At 44.7% G+C, this 20,745-nt stretch overlaps 2 protein-coding genes across 5 annotated transcripts in view; both read right to left on the bottom strand.

Moving 5' to 3' along the window:
• kif20ba (kinesin family member 20Ba) overlaps window positions 1-16,569 on the bottom strand; it is a 37,506-nt gene extending 20,937 nt beyond the window's left edge. For 3 of the 4 annotated variants that reach the window (XM_042064783.1, XM_042064785.1, XM_042064786.1), the window contains exons 1-28: window positions 16,458-16,569; window positions 15,843-15,953; window positions 15,604-15,693; window positions 15,380-15,499; window positions 15,070-15,208; window positions 14,166-14,350; window positions 14,017-14,068; window positions 13,688-13,897; window positions 13,458-13,569; window positions 13,209-13,280; window positions 12,954-13,100; window positions 12,677-12,839; window positions 12,216-12,443; window positions 11,921-12,060; window positions 11,198-11,321; window positions 10,831-11,041; window positions 9,400-9,452; window positions 9,183-9,302; window positions 8,703-8,856; window positions 6,626-8,042; window positions 6,209-6,347; window positions 5,497-5,619; window positions 5,326-5,383; window positions 4,786-4,911; window positions 3,738-3,856; window positions 2,567-2,722; window positions 1,707-1,883; window positions 580-726 (exon numbers count right to left, since the gene is read on the bottom strand). In XM_042064783.1, the coding sequence (XP_041920717.1) occupies window positions 580-726; window positions 1,707-1,883; window positions 2,567-2,722; window positions 3,738-3,856; window positions 4,786-4,911; window positions 5,326-5,383; window positions 5,497-5,619; window positions 6,209-6,347; window positions 6,626-8,042; window positions 8,703-8,856; window positions 9,183-9,302; window positions 9,400-9,452; window positions 10,831-11,041; window positions 11,198-11,321; window positions 11,921-12,060; window positions 12,216-12,443; window positions 12,677-12,839; window positions 12,954-13,100; window positions 13,209-13,280; window positions 13,458-13,569; window positions 13,688-13,897; window positions 14,017-14,068; window positions 14,166-14,350; window positions 15,070-15,208; window positions 15,380-15,499; window positions 15,604-15,693; window positions 15,843-15,947 (4,887 nt within the window). In that variant the 5' untranslated portion in view covers window positions 15,948-15,953; window positions 16,458-16,569. The remainder of the gene's footprint in view (window positions 1-579; window positions 727-1,706; window positions 1,884-2,566; window positions 2,723-3,737; window positions 3,857-4,785; window positions 4,912-5,325; window positions 5,384-5,496; window positions 5,620-6,208; window positions 6,348-6,625; window positions 8,043-8,702; window positions 8,857-9,182; window positions 9,303-9,399; window positions 9,453-10,830; window positions 11,042-11,197; window positions 11,322-11,920; window positions 12,061-12,215; window positions 12,444-12,676; window positions 12,840-12,953; window positions 13,101-13,208; window positions 13,281-13,457; window positions 13,570-13,687; window positions 13,898-14,016; window positions 14,069-14,165; window positions 14,351-15,069; window positions 15,209-15,379; window positions 15,500-15,603; window positions 15,694-15,842; window positions 15,954-16,457) is intronic. The other variant, XM_042064784.1, reaches the window with a different exon arrangement.
• A 357-nt stretch (window positions 16,570-16,926) lies between these two features.
• Window positions 16,927-20,434, bottom strand: ankrd1a (ankyrin repeat domain 1a (cardiac muscle)). The gene is made up of 9 exons (XM_042064836.1): window positions 20,341-20,434; window positions 19,855-20,028; window positions 19,127-19,252; window positions 18,863-18,970; window positions 18,647-18,745; window positions 18,404-18,502; window positions 18,115-18,213; window positions 17,900-17,998; window positions 16,927-17,594 (listed from the first exon to the last, which is right to left on the bottom strand). The coding sequence occupies exons 1-9, from the start codon at window positions 20,365-20,367 to the stop codon at window positions 17,496-17,498; spliced, it is 930 nt and encodes a 309-aa protein (XP_041920770.1). The 5' UTR covers window positions 20,368-20,434; the 3' UTR covers window positions 16,927-17,495.
• Window positions 20,435-20,745: the final 311 nt, after the last annotated feature.

The raw sequence follows: 20,745 nt of genomic DNA, 5'->3' as shown, positions 1-20,745 counted from the left end.
ACAGCAAACACTGCAGCATTGAACCTGTGCTAATCTCCATGATGGTGCCGCTGGGTGACGTGTGTCTGCAGCCGCGTGGGACCGGGAGGGCTGGACTACAAAGTGAGGTAACTTTGGGAATAACTGATCTCTAAAAGAACACTGCACTGAGCAGCTATTGTTTCTATAGCGTCGTGTTGTTTGGAGATCAGCGGTGCACCCCTCAGTGAGCGGAGCCAAATAGCAAGTCCCTCCACTCGGCGGCCATTTTACAACGCTTTTTTGGGCACTTATCGGCCATCTATTTTGGCAGAAATGTGCATGCGCAAGGCTTCACGACACCAACCTTGCTCCAGCGGCGAGATCACAACACATGATTTGCACAATGTCTTCACAACACACCACATGATTTGCTCAGTGTATTTACAACACACCACATGATTGGCTCAATGTATTCACATGTCAACGTTTTGCCGCGGAAGGGGTGGGATATGTGTAGACAACTGGCATATTGGCGTTACAAACTAACCCCATGCATTTCTATGGAGGATTTTTTTGAGTGCTGTGTCTCCTCATTAGAAAGTCTCTGGCGGAGCTGACCTGTGTTGAAGAGTCCCGCTGCGGGGGTGGTGGTGCTGGGTTAGAGTGGCCGGGCTGGGTGCTGGTCCTCAGCTGGTCCTTCAGGTGCAGGATCTCGGCCTCTCTGTCAGACAAGAGCTTCCGCAGCTGCTCGACAGACGCCTCGCCCTGTAGTAAACAAACAAAACAAAGAGCATAAACATAAACACACACAGACACACCATGCTGTGAGAAATCAATCATTCTTCCCATGTTTATTAGGGGCTCATTGACTCCACAGATGTGTGAGAAGAACACATAACTGAGGACAGATATCCTCACTAGAGACTGTAAATGCTGAGCTGGAGCTGACACAGCACAAAGGACATATCAGCGCAAAAAGATTATGCTATTCACTATTGAGCCACTGACGATAAAAGTATGGCTGTTATCACACGTACATTACAAATCAAAGTTTGCTGTTCTCATTCTATCTTACGAGTGGGGACACAATATCTCCTACATATCTACAATAAGTCCTACATCCGTTCCCATGCTGATGGAGTAAGAGGGGCTGAGATTATACAAGGAATATTGGTAGCAAATGCATGAAGGTGGAAAGATCGAGGAATGCTATGCTATTCTATTAACTACATTCGTAATTGTAGCCTATATTTATCTGCGTCCATCTATTGTCATTTGTCTGCATTGTGCACATCAAATATTTTTAAAAAATCATGAAGTAAAATTATCTTAATATGCTGAATGATAGAAACTGGTATCTCCAGATCAGCAATATGATCTCATCATAAAAAACACTCATGAAAACAAAACTCAGAATGTGGTATTTTCCACCAATAAAATAGCACTTGTTTAGTTTTTTCAGTAAAGCATGCTTTAGCCTTTTTTATATTTCCCTCAGTTTTACTTTCAAATATCTATTTAAAAGTTATCCTTGTGATGTTCCAACAGTATTTAGAACTAAACTGTCTCACCACACCCTGTAGTCTCCTGGGAAAGGACGCACTGGGCTTTTCCCTAGAAGTTCTGTTTAAGAGGATCTATTTAAAAATAATCCTTTATCATGTTCCAACAGTGTTGTGGACACAACTGCCTCAGAATAGCCACCACAAATACACACGCAATTTGGCTTGCAGCCTTGTGCTGACCTCTAGTGGTTGGGAGTCGTTACTGCGCTGGAGCCTTTGCAGCTGCTGGTCCTTCTCCATGTTGGAGGCGACGAGTTTGCGGAGCTGCACCTCGAGCGCAGACACCAGTGTGTCCCTGTCCTTGCGCCAGCGCTCCATCTCCTGATCCCGTTCCCGCAAACGCTCCGACATGGCCTCCTGCACGCACACACACACACACACACACAAAATCTGAACTTCACTTGCTTGGTCTGATATAAACTTTGACAACAGTAATGTAGCTTCACTGAACACCATCGGAAATAAAAAAAAGCCTAATCCTGCAGCAAGCGAAGCTGAACATATATTTTACAGCGACGAACGACACATACGACCACGAACATAATGGTCCTCTTCCACACGAGTCCTTTATGCTTCATATAGCTAGACATTAGTAATTACACAAACACACAGCGACTAATTGAATCACTTCTGCTGCCTTAATGAAATTGACCCTTAAAGGTGTAGGTTTTTGAACATTTTAAGTTCCGCAACAATTGAAGGTTCTAAAATTCTATGTTGAATTCAATGAACCCAGATATTCTTTAGAATGTTAATTTCCCAACATTCCCTTTAAGGGTTAAGAGTCTAACGAGGAGTTGTTCCTCACCAGCTCCGTCTGCTGCCTTAATGAAATCTAACGAGTCTAACGAGGAGTTGTTCCTCACCAGCTCCGTCTGCTGCCTTAATGAAATCTAACGAGTCTAACGAGGAGTTGTTCCTCACCAGCTCCGTCTGCTGCCTTAATGAAATCTAACGAGTCTAACGAGGAGTTGTTCCTCACCAGCTCCGTCTGCTGCCTTAATGAAATCTAACGAGTCTAACGAGGAGTTGTTCCTCACCAGCTCCGTCTGCTGCCGGGCGTGCCGCTCACGTTCGTCTGCAAAGCGCCTCATCTCCTGGTTCCTCTTCTCCTCCGCCTCTTTGGCCTGACGGATCAGAACCATCTTCTCATCCAGCCACTTCTTACGGTCCGCCTGGGACTTCTCACTGGACAGCTGTGGTAACACGGACACACACACACACACACACACACACACACACACTTGGTGTAAGAACTTTCAGTTACTCACAAGTCAAGGATATCAGTTAGGCAGACAGGCATGTTGGCAGGCAGGCATATTGGGTCACTCTGGGTTGATGACTGTAAAAAAAGCATTGATGGTGTATATTCCCACACCAACAGGAGGTTAAAAATGTCGATGGAGATTGAACTAAATGTGACCAGCTCTGGCAAACCCGTCTAATTTGCTGCTGACTACACATGCTCTGGATGCAGAAGTACTTACCAACGATGGCCAACCAATTTAGTCTTGATTTCTTCACAGCCCATCATAGCCAATAGGTCAAGTGCAAGACACAATGCTGCCGATTCCTTTTACAGCAGTTTGTGTGTGTGTGTGTGTGTGTGTGTGTGTGTGTGTGTATAGTATATATACTCTTTTGATCCCATGAGGGAAATTTGGTCTCTGCATTTATCCCAATCCGTGAATTAGTGAAACACACTCAGCACACAGTGTACACACAGTGAGGTGAAGCACACACTAATCCCGGCGCAGTGAGCTGCCTGCATCAACAGCGGCGCTCAGGGAGCAGTGAGGGGTTGGGTGCCTTGCTCAAGGGCACTTCAGCCGTGCCTACTACTGGTCAGGGTTCGAACCGGCAACCCTCCGGTTACAGGTCCGAAGTGCTAACCAGTAGGCCATGGCTGCCCTATGCCCTATGTGTGCCCTGTGTGTGTGTGTGTGCCCTGTGTGTGTGTAAGGTAAGTAAGGTAAGGTAACTTTATTGTAAGGGTAGATTTGGTTGCAGGTAGGCCAGTAGGCCACGGCTGCCCTATGCCCTATGTGTGTGTGTGCCCTATGTGTGTGTGTGTGTGCCCTGTGTGTGTGTAAGGTAAGTAAGGTAAGGTAACTTTATTGTAAGGGTACATTTGGTTGCAGGTAGGCCAGTAGGCCACGGCTGCCCTATGTGTGTGTGTGTGTGTGTGTGTGTGTGTGTGTGTGTGTTTACCTTTAGGTTCTCCTGTGCCTGGGCCAGCTCCTCTCTGGCCTGAGTGTCCATCTCTCCCGTCATGCCAACATCCCTCCTGCTGTCCTGCTTCAGCAGCAGAGTCTTCAGTTTCTCCACCTCTGTAGTTAAAACAGAAAATTTACCTCACTGGACACAACTGGGATGTGATTTCCCTCAGGGTCACCGAGTTACTAACATAACTATATGAAAGAGTGTTCAGAATATTTACCTCACAGGGCCGATCAGGAATGTGATTTCCATTAAGAGTCATTAATGTAACTATATGGCAGTGCTCAAAATGATAGGCTCTCGGGGGGGAACACATTCGGGTCCAAAAGCGCCCATGGGGACCTGGCTTTGGTCATTCCATCTAACAATAGCAATGTGCACTCGGCTCTGTGTGATGCAACTGAATTGTGTGCATTGTGAGAGTGCAGCCAAAGTGGAGTAGCTGAGTAGTCATATGTGGTGTCTATGGTGTGCATGCATATTATGGTATGTGGTGTCTATGGTGTGCATGCATATTATGGTATGTGGTGTCTATGGTGTGCATGCATATTATGGTCATATGTGGTGTCTATGGTGTGCATGCATATTATGGTCATATGTGGTGTCTATGGTGTGCATGCATATTATGGTCATATGTGGTGTCTATGGTGTGCATGCATGTTATGGTCATATGTGGTGTCTATGGTGTGCATGCATGTTATGGTCATATGTGGTGTCTATGGTGTGCATGCATATTATGGTATGTGGTGTCTATGGTGTGCATGCATGTTATGGTCATATGTGGTGTCTATGGTGTGCATGCATATTATGGTATGTGGTGTCTATGGTGTGCATGCATGTTATGGTCATGAGTGGTGCCTATGGTGTGCATGCATGTTATGGTCATGAGTGGTGCCTATGGTGTGCATGCATGTTACGCGCCAACTGCTTATGGAGCTCCTACTGTGTCAGTTTAGTTTAAGTGTGTGTCTCCGGGGGCCTTGAGTGAGTTGTGTGATTGTGTGTGTGTGTGTGTGTGTGTGTGTGTGTGTTCAGTGACCTTGAGTGAGTTGTTGATTTTGGTCCAGCTGGGCCTCCAGCTCCAGGTCCATTTGGTTCTGAGTCTCCTCCTGCTCTGTCAGCACCATGCGCATGTCCTCAATCACCTGCTCACGCGCCTGCAGGTCTACAAAACAAACAAACACACACACACACACATACATACACACACAAACAAACAAACAAACAAACAAACACAAACACAAACAAACACACACACACACACAAACAAACAAACACACACACACACACACACACACACACACACACAAACAAACAAACAAACACAAACACACACACACAAACAAACAAACACACACACACACACACACACACACACAAACAAACACAAACACACACACACACACACACACACACACACACACACACACACACACAAACAAACACACACAAACCAACAAACACAAACAAACACACACACAAACAAACAAACACAAAGACACGCGAGACATCATTACATTATCACAGCAGCAGCATGAAGTATGAAGTCACCTCTGAGAGGTCTGGAGAGATGATGTACCTTTGCAGGCTTTCTGATACAGCTGAAGGGTTTCGTCTGATTTATCTGCTGACTGTTCCTGGAGGTGAAAGGAGACATGGGAATCATGAGAACACACACACACGCACACACACACACACGTGGATGGTATTTTTGAAAGGAGAAGCTGAGGACTGAATGTCTTTGAATTACACTCTTGAGCATGTGAATGGCGCGGTCTCGGCTGCTGAGGTCCTTCTGAAGCTGGGCTCTGGTCTTCTCCAGGTCCTGCACCTTCTGACGCAGAGATTTCTCCACGTCCCGCATGGATGAGATCTACACAGACCCAGGGCAACAGCATCAGAAATATCAAGACGAAGAACCAAGGTTGACTCTGAAGAAGACACAGTAGTGTCGAAACGTCAGTCAAGTGTTTGCACTGAAATAAAAGCGAGCGATCAGTTTACTCCAGCTCCCTCTCTTCATCTTAAAGTCTGCTGTCCTACTGAGAAGCACCTGACTGCACAGTTTCCCAAGGATGATGTGTGGAATGTTCTACTTTAAATATCAATCAGACTGTGAGGCTGTAGGCATCACCACTAATACCTTCATATGACACATATAATGATAATTATGTCACAATACAATACATCTGGATTCATATAAAAATCACAAAAGCATATTGATAGTACTGTTAAAAGCAATTATGGGATTAAGATTATGTCAGTGGACCATACACTAGTCTTTTGCTGCCATCTACAGGCAATGACTTGGTATTGCATTGATATCAGTCATAACGGTCAATATCACACCCAGGACTCGGTCCACAGGACACTGGCACATTTCGTGCGGCCCATGAACACAACATGCAAAACATGCTTTGCTGTAGGTTTAGAACACTGACACTCTAAGGCTGAGCTCTCACCTCCTTCTGGACCTGTTGAATCTGTTTCTTGGAGTCGACCAGTTTCTCTTTCAGGTCTGATGAGTCGTCTTCTCGTCTCTGCAGATCCAGGGCCAGACTCTGGACTTTATCTGTGCCCACTTTCAGTTCCTCCTTTAACCTGTAACACACAAATTCAGGGAAAAAGAACCTAGGGTTAGGCTTTGGGTAAGCAAACAGCTCAAACTAAAACACTCAAACTGAATCACTCTGCAGTGCAATGAATGGAGATTGGCCACATAAGGCAAGATCTTATATATATCTATAACTGTAACTCCCCTCAATCTACACAAGTGCCACTCAAAATAAAATGTTCCTTTAAGAGGACAACTAGTGGTGTAAAATGACATCATGGGCTAGCAAGAGCATAACTCTGTCTGGACACTGGTTCTCACGTGCCTGTTGATCTCCTGGGCTCGTTTCTGCAGCTCGCCGTCTTTCTGAGCGATGGCCTCCTCCGCCACGGCCAGCAGCTCCCTCCTGCGCTCGACCTCCTTGCGCCGCGCCTCCTGCACCGCCGCCGACTCCGCCTCCTCTGCCCGCTCCTGCGCCTCCTTCAGGCTACGCTGCAACCGCGACAACTCCTCCTCCTTCTGCGACAGCAACGCCTCCTTGCTGGCTAACTCCGCCTCCCTGCTGGCCAGCTCCTTCTGGGACGACGACGACGACGCCTCCGATTTGCTCTGTGTGGCTACGGCCTCCTGATGGGCCTGGGCCTTCTCCACCTCCCCCTCTCTCTTGGATAACTCCTCTTCCTTGGCGGTGAGGGTGCTGCGCAGCTCCTCGTCCTTCTGCAGAAACTCGGCCTCTCTGAGGGCCGTCCTCTTCTCCAACTCGGCCTCTCTGAGGGCCGTCCTCTTCTCCAACTCGGCCTCTCTGAGGGCCGTCCTCTTCTCCAACTCGGCCTCTTGGTCAGCCAGCTTCCTCTCTAGGGCCTCCTCTCTCTGACTGAGCTCCGCCTCTCTAAGCGCCAGCCTCCTCTCTCGCGCCTCCTCTCTCTGAGAATGCTCCGCACTTTTCATGGCCAGCTTCTCCTCCAGAGCTTCCTCTTTCTCCGCCAGTTGGGCCTCTGTGGTGGCCAGTTTCTCCTCCAGCTCCTGCTCTTTCTGAGACAGTGTAGCCTCTCGGAGGCCAAGCGCCTTCTCCAGCTCAGCGTGTCGGTCGTGACCCGGCGCACGGCACTGCTCTTGTAGGACTTTGAGTTCAGCCTCCCTCTCCGACAGCTCCTTCTCTCTCTGGCAAAGCTCTTTGTCCTTGGAAGAGAGGGAGGCCTCCTTATCATCCATCTCCTGCCTCTGCTTCACTTTGTCGTCCAGGTGAGACGAGTCTGTTGTAACTGCGGCCACTTTGCCTCTAAGCTGCTGAACTTCCTGTGAGAGCTTCTCGATAAGGGCAGTCTTCTCTCTGACCTCTGCCTCTTGAGTGGCCATTTGTGCTTTGGCAGCACTCAGTTCCTTGCAGGTCCTTTCAAGCTCCTCTGCATCCTGCCCTTGAGTCGCTTGCAACTGCGCCTTGGTGGTGCTGACCTCAGCTTCCAGTTCGGCTAGTGTTCTGACCTGTTCCCTTGATTTGCTTTGAAGGATGTTCACCTCGCGGTCAAGTTCCTCCTTCTCTCTCAGAACCTGATCGTGGGCGCGCTGCCGGTCCGTCAGCTGGGCGGCGACATCTCGCAGACGCAGCTCAAGAGACTGCCGCCGCTGCTCTGACTCAGCTAACCGCTCACCCTTCAGCTGAGACTCCGCCTGCGTGACCTCTGGTTGACCTTTGACCTCTGAGGGGTCAGAGAGCTCTGAGAGGTCACAGTCATCTACAGCACCTGAGGAGACAGTAATGTCCAAATCAGTCTATTTAACACCAGTTGTGAAAACATGAGTTAAGTAATTCTGACTCAATGACACACTGACAATCATGGTACACTTTGCATCCTGTGATGAATGCTCATGAGACCCATACAAAAATGTTTGTTTTGATCACGTATGGCTTTGCCCAACAACTTTCCACGTATGATCTTGCACTATTTTTTATAAACAGTATTCCTATGCATCTTATTTGAATATATATATCAAGCCTTTTTTATAGGCCTTCTTCATGAGTATGTTTGTTTGTATACATGTACAGAAAGATCTTACAGTGGGACTGGAATAAAAGATGATATCAAAATGTTCTATTCATTGCTGTAGCCACTCAGTGTCATAAATAGTCTCAAAATATCCCAACCCATTCCCAACTCATACAAAAAAAAAAAAAAAAAAAAAAAATACTTTTTATTATTAAAATGTGCAAACATTAAAAAAATAATAAAATTGAAAAATGATGCAGTCTCCCAAATCACATTTCAAACCACACTACTTCCTCAGTCCCGAGCGCCTGCGGCCCTGCACGTATCTACGCCCTTTAGGCAGCCTGTCCCGAGCGGCCGTCCTGGTGGCCATGTGGTGCGGCGGCGGTTTTTCAGCAGCTGGGGCAGGCTCTATACCTTTCTTTAGAGGGGGCTGCTCGTCCAGCCCCTCCCCCTGTTGCTGCCTCCGCTTCCTGGTCTCGGTCTGAGAGCTCCGTCCACCCGCACCTGTGCAGGTGCATTTGGCCCGCAGTTCCAAGAGCTCTTTTCGGATGGAGTCAATCAGCGCTCTCTGTGAACGGAGAACAGCCCTCTTTAGACGGACCCGATAGGAGAAAGGGAAACCACAGAAAGTTCTGCGTACGCTTACATATAGCTTAAAGCCGGGACAAGTCGTCCTGGATATCCCTGAAAAACTTCGAAGCCATTATATATAAAAATCTATTTTCAAATCTCATACCACCTGGCCACCACCACAGTTCCTCAGAACTTTAAGTTCTGCACGCAGACGCGCACACAGACTGTAAAGGCACACGCATGCGCTGTAACTGACTGTGCACCACTGCATATAGGATGCACACAGTGTAATGGATACCAGGAGAACAGAAATGGGCTCACATCTTTAGTGGTGGCCTCAGTCTGCATGTCAATAGTGGCCTGCAGTTTGCTGACCATTGAGTCCTTCTGGTGACACATGGCCATTTGCTCTTCACAGCGGACCTCCTGAGACTGCAGCTTCTACAGACACACAGACACACACACAAAAGGTCATCCAATTTGAGCCAAAAAATAAAACACAGCAGCGTTTAGGATTAGGGACAATGTTTCTTTTTACTTTTTTAGTCTCCTCAAGCTCCTCCCTGGATTGCTTTTGTTGCTTGTCCAGTTCTGGGGGAAACAGACAGGGAAATCACATGCCATGAGTTAGCAGGGACAATAAGTTGGTTTAGTACAAGTACGACAAAACAGCACCCCATGCAGGAATATTAATCCATTTCTCCAAAGGGTTGACATTAGCAATGGTAGGTCAGTGCTCCACTGGGTAATGTGGTTGCACAGAATCACACTGACGAACACTCATCAACATTCTGTACAAATAACCACAGTACTGTCTTCACATTCAGACAATACCAGATTGTTTTTGTACAGAACAGTCCTCCTGATGAATATTAGTGTTTCCCATACATTGACTTATTTGTGGCGGCCCACTACAATATCAACATTGACCACCACACAATGATTTATCCAGGTTGTACTAAATTGTACTTAAATCTGGTTAGCATCATAACCACGCTGCGCTAATTTGTTAAAAACTGTTGCATTCAAGTTAACTCATTGAGTGCCAAAAACGTAATATTACGTTTTTAGCTTTTTTTTTTTAATTACGAAACTAGACACTCTAACACACCTTATATGTGATTTTGGGAACTGTGATTAATGGAAATAAAATATATGACGATCGAAAACTCATGAAAACGCACAATCTGGACATTTTATCTGGACATTTTATCATAACTCGGTTGCCGCTTTGGGTCTAATCAGTGACGCATGCACGTCAGGTCAAAACCAGGCCATTTTCGTGGGTCTATCACTAGGTGGCAGTCTCGCTGATCACTTCCCGGAAAAGTTTACACAAGTAACAGGCAACACTTATATTATATTCATATTTCATGAAAGACGTTATATCTCCATTTCTAGAAGAAAAAAAACTGCGATTTTGATGAAAACTAGCCACTGTTTAGCTTGGGATTTCTCAGGAACAGAGGCGTGTATAAATACACGGTTTGCACCCACCGAGAGCTTAAAGTCTCACCTTTTAAACGAGCCATTGTATGTGTTCATAGCTATAACACAGAATATGCTGTGGCTGTACAAAAATCATCAACAATGGTCTAGATTGCTGGCACTCTAGGACAAAGCTCCCGAAAACAGCTTGGCATTCAATGAGTTAAAGTTCTGCAAACCCACCACCACAAATAGAATTCAACACTGTATTACTGCTACTGTGATCACGCAAGAGCTCTTGTATGATCACAGCACCATCAGCTGACTAGAAGGTAGTGGGAGAGGGATCAGCAGAACACCAGTAAGAGCCTGGAGGCGTGCACAACTGCACACACACATGTGCGCGTGTTCGTCCTCACGTACAGCATTTCTGTCTCTGAATCCTCCAACCTGCTTGCACTGCTGCCTCGTTTCCTTCTTGATATTCTCAGAGGGAGTAAGGAAGGAGCAGACACACACACACACACACACACACACACACCTGAGGTTTTCTTGGAGAGAAGGCTCTGGCTTTGAATGAGCTCCTGTGTGAGCTCGGTGACCTTCCTCTGAAGGTCGCTCAGCATGGCAATGGGGGCGGGGGCAGGGGCAGGGTGGCTGACCAGGCAGGACTGGGCCGCCTCGGCATCCTTCCTGATGCTCTCCACGTCACTGCACATAGAGTCTATCATTTCGTCAAGACACTGCTCGTCCTAGAGAAAGAGACAGCGCAAGAGAGCAAGCGAGCAAGCAAGAAAGAAAGAAATTCAAAGGACAGCAACTTGAAATATGGAAACAGCAAAAGTATTGCTACTTTTTGGTTAATATTTACAGGAGTGCCTTTGGAGCATTTGAGCTGAGTGACATACATTTGACTGAACACCATCCTCATCTTCATCATGGCGGGAGTTCTTCTTGACCAACTCCTTCAGGAGCTCAAGGCGTCTCTCACACCTCTCCTCAATCATGGCCTTCTCTTTAGCCAAGCGTTCACTACAAGACAGATTTTAAACGTATGGTTAAGACTGACTTCCATAGAATACAAATACATCAATTCAAATTCAATACACCTTTTATCAAGTACAAAAGATTAGTCCTCAGGTTCCCCTGGCTGTTTTTTTTTTAGCATACACAGAGGGCAAACAAACAAACAAACAAACAAACAAAAACACCTTGCTATGTAAGTGGAATGTAAACAAATTGGCTCAGATCAAACAGTAAATTATTGCAGCAAATCAGAGCTTGAGGAGCATGAAAAAAGCCGAGGTGCATTTTGGCTGTGGAGCTCAACAACTTGCACAGCAAGCACGACCTCAACTTAAAGGTGCAATCCAAATGGGCTCTCATTGTACTAGTAGCTGTCAAATTGGTCCTCATGGTAGCTGTCTGTTCTATGAATACGCTCAAGCCCTGGTGTTCTGGCTATGTAAATGGAAGCAAGCATTTCGCCAGCCAAAGAGCATGGAGGTTTTAGAGGTGTAATCTGATTGATATCTGTGGAGCTCAAACAACAACCTGTTCACAGAATCATGGCCTCACCTTTAAGAGTGCCACCTGTAAAACATGGCCTTCTCATCTAAAGGTTGCCTTACCTGAAGTCAGCCTCCATCTGTGTGAAAAGCTCAGAGAAGTCGTTGGTGACCTCCTCACGGATACGACACTCCACCAGCATGTTGTCAGACTTCACTTTCTGAAGCTCTTCTTTCAGCTCCTCCACCAGTCTCAACTGCTCCTATTACAGACACAGACAGTAAAAACTAATTAAGACTTAATGGATAGATGATCAGTCAATTGAAAAGCAGCCTTTCAGTCTAATCTATTAACGATTTCTTAAGTAATAGTAAATCTACAGATGAATAATTGAATAAAAGGCAAGTTGAAACAAACTTCATATGGTTCGACGAGATCAGTCACTGAATCGTCCTCCTCTTCCTCCCAGTCATCTTCATCCTCCTGCACATCCTCCAGGCTGGAGTCCCACTGCACCAGCGAGCTCCTGCGCAGCTTCCGCTCCAGATTCCGGTGCTCAGCGTTGTTGATGATGAACGACACCTTCCTCGCGCCCTTCTTGCCTACCTCCACGACTGGAATCGTCTTGGTGCTCAGGACCACCACCTAGAGAGAAAGAGTGAAGAGTGAAAAAAAAGGTGGGGTGGGGTGGGGGGTGGCGAGAGAGTTTAAGAGAGGAAGAGTTAGAACAGGTCTGATGAACCAGACACCAGAAGCTACGAACGGACACCAAAAGTTTAGATGTTTGTTGTGTAAAGACATCAGAAAGCACACAGTAACACAACAGTCTGGGAAAGTAAACAAACACCGAACCAAAACCCACACCCACACCCACACACCTTCTGTGCAACAGCAGAGAACTTGAGCACGTTGAGCGTCTCGTCATACACTGAGGCGCACTGGTTGACGTTGACAATCATGCAGGCTTTGCCTCGTCCCATGAAGTAGCTCTGGAGGTAATGTGTGAGCTTGCTCTCTCGAAAGGGCACAAGTTGGGGCACCCTAAGAGGAAAAGATTGAGAGGGGAACCCCACAAAAAACACTCATTAATCACACTGGCTGTTTTTGTGTGTGCTTGTTATGAGATTAGACAAGCGTTGAACACACAGAACTTACTTAGCTTGCTGGTTGTGCCGCAGTATGTTTATACATTTCCCCAGAGTGAGCAATGAGGTGTTGATGTTTCCTGCCTCTTTCAAGCGATCGCCTACATTCTGAGTTTTGGCACACCTTTCCGAGCCAGCCAGGTCGCACAAGGACAACCTTTAAAATAAACAAATAAATATAAATATTATATTTATAATATGGAACATGCCTAGCTGTACGCCAAAAAATTTGCAGACTGTAAGTAAAACGAGACGTGACACTTACTCGCTAACCGTTTTGACTCTAGGAAGCCCAACGTCATCAATGCGCATGACTCGGATGGAAAAGATGCTATGGCTGAACAGAGATAAACAATCAAACAAAAAGCAACAAGATCCACAGCTCTCAAAAAGCCTCTTGCAACTAGTTACTTATAACATAATTCAAATAATCGTGTGAGCGGCCTTCAGATAGCAGTGCTGTATTAAAGTCTAGTTTGAATTTGCAAAAAGCATCATGTAAAGGAGCACAAACCTTCTGCTTGACAGCTGGTTGAGTTTAGTACTGGAGAAGCTTTGGTTCTTCTTGCCCACTTTCATGATTTTATAAGCTTCCTCAGCACTGTTTACCTGCACCCACCGCAAATCTACATATCCAAACAGAACATTTTTTTTATTTATTTATTTTTTTTTTTAAATAAGTATTTGAAGTCACATGAAAGACGGACCTGCATTAGTATTTCCATTTCAAATGTGCACTTCTACCTTTGACAAATAAGTTCCCCTTGACATCCTGGGAAAGCCTGAGGGCAGGTCTCCTTGCGGCCCCGGTCGGCACAGGCTCCAGCAGGTCGTGGATGTTCTCGTTGTAGATCTCACAGAAGGACACCCAGACAGAGAACTTGGTGTGCTCCTCCAGGTCCAGGTTGAAACCGTCCTCCATCAGGGAGCCATCTAGTTCACTCAGCGTGGAGCCTATCGAGAACATATCGGACACACACAGGTGGTTTTTTTTTTTTTTTTGTTTTTTTTAAAGAAAATGACTTGGTGGAAGATACACACATTTTTGACGAAGTTATACCCTATTACATTACCTTCCGGATTTATCCTGGAGTTTGATTGGCTGCTTGTGTTCCTTGCATCAGACTTAGGAAAAGAACAAAAAGAAAGCAGATTAGTCAAAAGCACTGAAACCTCAACACATCTTGGCCTAAGTGCTGTGAGGCTGTGGCCGTGTGGCTACCTCTTTGAGAAGTCTAAAGAGGCTCCGTTTCATGGTGGCCTCTTCGCTTTGTTGGTCCGCGGCGAGCCTGATGAACTCTCGACACCTCTGGGGTTTCAGATTCATCTGCGTGTAGATGTGGCCTTCGATGCTGCTGAAGATGACGTTCAAAGACCGTGGCAGGATTCCTGCATTTGTTTCTGGACCTGGAGTTAAAAAATAAAAATAAAAATAAAGGCTGTGATGCTAACCAGAAAACACAATGCTATACACAACAATTTTTCAAACAAATTGATTAGATTAAATGTCATATGTTTTTTAGGCCAAACATTTTTTTGTCACTTTTGCCGCTTGGCAAAACCACATAAACTGTCCCAGCAAATCACCGACGAGATGCGTGTTTAGAAAAGTTTTATTTGCACGGGAGGGAGGGGGAGGAAGTAGTGAGCCAGCTTTCTGTTTTGTTTGAACGTCAACAGAAGTGACGTTACCCAGCATCGCTTAGAGCGCCTTTAAAGATAACATGCAGAGAGGAAAATAAATAGACAGAAGCAAACAATCCAAAGGAGCGTAAGCATCGGAAAACTCAGCATCCGATAACTCCTCAAATGACACCACTGACTGTTTACAAATAAGTAATGGCAACAAATATATGAAGGAACCAAAAAAATATATATTTTTTATTTTCAAGTCAATATGGCCTTTGGCTGCCATCTGGACATCTAACAAGACCAAAGCTCAAATGGTCTTAGTCGAATTAGGGAGGGATCATATATGAACAGTTTTAACGGTCAGTGGAAACCTGAAACTCATCCTATAGAGGGGAAATAAAGTCTTAGTTGGGACCAACCTGAAAAACCAAAATCTTAATGAAAATACATATTTGTCTGTAAGCGAGTTAAAATTAAGGCAATACATCCCATACCTAAAAAAGTGTACGTCTTTCCTGCGTTTGTGACTCCATATGTGAAGACCAAAGAATTCCCTCCTTCCAGCACATCCTTGACAAGAGTCTTCACTGTTCCATCAAACATCTCCTTCTGTGTTGTGTCAGGACCATAGACCTTCCGAAAACAAACGAGTTCATGCATAAATAATGAATGTATACAGAACACATACCGATTGCATAATATATAGACGGTTTGGGAACAAAGCAAGAGCACCAAGACAACAATGAAACTTTGATGTATGTATGTATGTATGTATGTATGCCTGTATGGACATGGGTGGGTCACCTGCGAAAACTGAAACCGCTGTGCCGTCTGTGATGCTGATTTGTCACTCAGTCGAGAGGATAGCGACATGGTTGGTGCCTTCAGAAGGACAGTATCGGGCGTTTCTATGGCCACGCAATCCTACAAACGGGATATGAAAGATTGATGTTAAAGGGACCGTGCAGTTAAAGATCCAACTTAACAATACATTAGAAGAGGAAAATGTTGCATTTTACCACACATACTTGTGACTCGCCATTTTCTGTCTCGAACGAGGTAAATGGTCTTATTCGAAGGTACACCTTCAAATGCTCCTTTGCTTCAGTTGTGGAGTTCTGTAAAAAAAAAAAAAAAAAAAAAAAACAGTAATAAAAAAAAAACAACAACATTAGGGCCATGTTGTGAAATCTTTTTGGATTCTGACATACGCATAGGGCATACGACATACGCCTCACAGTTGATTTTCAAAGGAAACTTTCCTTACCTGGCCGTCAGACATAACTGAAAATTCCGACAGCAAGTCTTTCCTCAAATCAGCAACATCTTCTGACTCCAACCTCTCCATTTTAGTGTTCATACAAGTATCCATTTTTCTCTAAAAACAAACGAACACAAAGCCATGATGGCCTCAATAGCTATAACCACTTGAATAACTTATCTGTGATGCCTATGAAAATTAATCATCAATTGAGAACTCTATGATAACTCTTTTAATATCTGAAACGAATCTGAGCAGGTGCATATTGTTGTTAGCTCTGGATGGTTAACGTTAGCTAGGGAATGAGCTGCTACTAACGAACTGTAATTAACGTTATCAGAATGGAGCAGAGAGAGCGACAGCAGCTACAGTAGCTAGCTAAAGGGTAAAGGAACATCAATGAAAATTCTGCCCCCCAATAAACCCCATAAAGGATAAAGATGAATTGACGTTGGGCAGTAACGTTACGCTGGCTAGCTGAAAAACAGCTACAGAACTGTCATAACTATCGATGAATGTTACTCAAACCATCTCTTAAGTAGTCCTGGTCGTTGCATTAAAGGTTTGAGATGGAAAACACACCTATGGTAACGTTAAAAGATAGTAACGATTTCTACTTACGCGAAGGGAAATTTAGCGTCTCGCCAGAAAATCCCAAACATTCCGTATTCTGTCATGCAAGTCGAATCAAACTGCGGTCCTGTTTTTGAATTCCACCAATGGTTGACGGGAGTTGGCCGCATGGCATGATGGGACTGTTCGGAAAAACATCGAGTATGTGACGTAGGCTACAAGTGTAGGCTAACAGCGCAGATTGTTTTGTGGTGAGGACCAATGGGCACTTGAGAGACTTTGCAAAGAAGTGATTATGATCTCGATTAAACACGTCAACCCCACACTATCATGGTTGGGTGGAATTAATGTTTACTTTAGGTTATATTTCGTTGATGAATTAACATGTAGGTCCAATACGGTCTTGTTTTGCAACGCTATTTTGCATGTTTAGGCCAGGCCTGTGATGGTTTGTGAATTTGGTGTTGGATAGAAAATCACGTAGGCTATGCAGACCACAAGAAAGCAACAACAAAAGTATGAAAACACAAAAGAAAGCTTTATTATAACAATATTTAAATTAGTTGAAAATCTATAAAACATCCATTAACAGAAAAAAGACAAATATACAAGTTTCATCTAGAAAAAGTATCTTCCATGCTCAGCTGTTTGCATTACATGCACTCACTCTGTTTCTACCTCCACAAACCATTGATCACATACATTTCCTGTCATCAAGACCAGAGAATATCTGTTTTATCTGTCATCTGTCAGCAGTGTCAAACACCTCTGCATACACCTGATAATATTCATTCAGACTGCAGAGCTGACAGCTTGTACTCTCATTACCAAGCATTATGCCTACTGTACATCAAAACAACAATGTTTCATTCTGCATTTAGTTGTCCATCAAAAACAGATCACTTTCAAGACCGGTAATATCAGCACAAGGCAAATTAGAAATACCAAAGTTCATCTTTAAATTGGCCAGCCAATTTGTTTTGCCTATAGGACTACTCTACTTGTTGACCTGTAGCGAAGACCTAGTCCAGTCCAATATCCTAGAGCTCTGCGATATAATATCACCAAATGCTTCCCCATGTCCCTTCACTTGGTTGTGTTCACATCATCGTCTTTAAAGTTGCATAGGATGGTCTTGGCTCCACTCTGCCATGCTAGAAGACTTTCCATTGGTGACTTTCCATCCTAGGAGAAAAAGACCACATACAAAAATACATCATACATCATGTCAGGATATTACTAATTTCTACTTTGATGTTTGCAAAACGTCATACTCATAAGCCTGAAACTGACTGCCCAATTAATTTCTAAATATCCTGCTGATTTTCATCCTCGGGTTCACAACATTCTTCTTGATAAAAATTCACTAAGGAGAAAGTGTCTGCTGTGCTGTGCCATTTTTGGACACTAGATGGCAATCTATAAGTACAGAGTGCTGTAACTCCATCTGCTGTATTAGTAAAATCATGTAGTAACTGTAGGTTACTTACCAGATTCTTGGTTTTAAGACTGGCTCCATACATCAGCAGCAGTTTAATAAATTTAAATCGGTTTATCCTCACGGCATCATGCATAGGTGTGTCGCCATCCTGCAAAAATTACAAAATACAAAGATACAACATTACAACAAAATAATATACAACATCAATCTGCACTGCTGTTTCTTTGAATAACATGAAGTGCAAATGGTGTGGCTTTGTCTTACTCTGTCTTTAGCGTTGATGTCTGCTCCACAGTGTATGAGGTATTCTGCGCACTCATAGTGTCCAGTCCTCACCGCCACGTGGAGGGGTGTACTCCGTAACTGCCCACAGAGAAAGAGAGAGTAATGTGGCACGTGAGTGGACTGAGGCTACTGTCAGAGCGTTAATAGGGTCAGGCAGGCTTTGCTGTAACAGTAGCCGAAGGCTAAGGATCTATGACAAGTCGGTTCCACTTAATTTAACATCTTTATCTGACTTATCGCTAGAGTCGCTGTGTTTATCCATTAATACCTTATCTCGGGAGTTGAATTTGCCCCCTTGGTTCAGGAGGAGTTCAAGGGCAGGCTGGCTGCCCCCTCGGCAGGCCCAATGCACAGCTGTGGCATCCAACTTGAAAAGCAAAAGAATAATAATGTAATTAAAATCCCTGTAAACATTCATTTACACATTTTTAAAAGTCAAAGAATGTCTTATTTAGAGGTTCTGCTGCTGTGAATAGGATTTGGCCTCAGAGAGTTTGTTTTGGTGTTCTACCTTGTCTTTCATCTCTATGGATCCCCCAGCCTCCAAGAGTCTCTTCATAACATCAATATGACCTTGATAGCTGGCCTTGTGTAGTGCAGAACGTTTGAACTAAAAAAACAAAGACATAGACTTCAGAGATGTACTAACAGAATGAGTGAAAACATAAAAAGATGTTTTTTTTTATTAAAGAGAAACAATTGAGAGATGTAAGTCCTTCAAACTCACATGGTCGCTGGTATTGGCGTCTCCTCCATCGGCCAGGTACTTGTCAATCACTGGCAGCTTGTTCTCCATAGCAGCTTTCAGGAACATGGCCTCATCCACTATTTCCGGCTAGAACAAGACAACATTGACCATGAAAAATATATTGTTTCCTTAAGTGAATGGAAAGCATTTGTTAGCTGGCATTGGTAATGCTAGCCTTTACTGGTGTTGAGATTTCCTGGAATGGTCAAAGTGAAATCGACAGTGCTCATTCATGTCCCTTACCACGACTTCAGGCTCAGGCTCTTTCTTGTGGACAATTGGTTTCCTCTGTCTCCTTCTCTTTTTCAGCTCAATGATATTGTAGAGGTCATCAACGGTCTCCAGCTTCAGATGTCCTGATATGTCTATCTGCATGACACAGGCACTTCTTTATTCCAGCAGGAAGTGCTTAAGAGTTTTACTTTTTTCCCTGCGTTTATCCCATTGAATATTTGTCCAGTTATTTTACACTTCAACATGACTGAGGAGTTTTCAATCATACAAAATGTAAGTGAAATGAAGACCAATCTCACTGTGATTTAGCATGGATTGTATTTGTCACCTTTGTCTTGTGAGCAGCATGTCCCCTCACATTTTATGATAACTGGCTCCATACATCAGCGGCAGTTTAATACATTTAAATCGGTTTATCCTCACGGCCTACTGGTTAGCACTTCGGACCTGTAACCGGAGGGTTGCCGTTTCAAACCCCGACCAGTAGGCACGGCTGAAGTGTCCTTGAGCAAGGCACCTAACCCCTCACTGCTCCCCGAGCGCCGCTGTCGATGCAGGCAGCTCACTGCGCCGGAATTAGTGTGTGCTTCACCTCACTGTGTACACTGTGTGCTGTGTGTGTTTCACTAATTCACGGATTGGGATAAATGCAGAGACCAAATTTCCCACACGGGATCAAAAGAGTATATATACTTATACTTATACTATTATCACAATGTATCGACGTGGACCCTTACTTTGAGGTTGAGCTCATTCTGTGTGACATCATTTCTTGTGGTAGCTCCCTGTTTTGTCTGTGAGCGCACACCGTCTTGTTTCTCCTGATGAATCGATGCTTCGTACTCCCCTGTTGCATACACATCAGCACAAGCCCCTCCAGTGTCCTTGCCATCACAGCGCTTTCCTGTGACCTATGGTGGGACCAGACTCTGTCAGTCTTCTCACAACAAGGAAAAATCACATAGTATACTATACAGTGTAGCATTGTTATGGCTTTTAACTAAAGCAAAAATGTATAGATAAGTGAGGTTTTGCCCGAGGAGTAGGACTGGCTTCTATTAACGGTCTGGTTAAGTCTGTTGGCAACCCTGTGAGGCAGTAATTGTAATTGGCAAACACGCTCACCTATTTACAAAAAAAGTGTCAAAAATCATCTACCCCCATAAACTCACACAAACCACACACAAGTTTGTTAGCAGTCATGCCCAAAAAATAATGCCTACCAGCTCTTCAACGCTAAGCAATCCCATGTCGCTTGGTGTCTGTTACAGTGTCTGTGTGGGTTGTCTTGCAGTGGCTGCTTTTGCAATGTCTGTCTGCCCAGCTCCATCATCCGTTTTATATATACACACCCAATTCTCATGGACACTAAAAAAAATCGCATAGCACAGTGAGGTCATGTTCCCCAGAAGGCACACAGGCCACCCCACCCTTTAGAGGCATATCCACTGGCCAGCGACAAGGTGTCTTGTCATGTCTGGCATGCTTCCACTGCGTGATCTCATGTCACCGATGCGGTGGATTGACAAATATCATTCGCAGGTCGCGAGACTTCCTGAAACATGCACACACACACCCTCCCCAACTCACCCCTATAGCTCCCTCAGTCAGTACGGGGGGAAAGGTGA

The sequence above is a fragment of the Alosa sapidissima genome, chromosome 16 (genome assembly GCF_018492685.1).
Source record: "Alosa sapidissima isolate fAloSap1 chromosome 16, fAloSap1.pri, whole genome shotgun sequence".
NCBI lineage: Eukaryota > Metazoa > Chordata > Actinopteri > Clupeiformes > Clupeidae > Alosa > Alosa sapidissima.
Note: the sequence above shows the minus strand (reverse complement) of the source record. Positions and strands in the feature narration are given on the sequence as shown.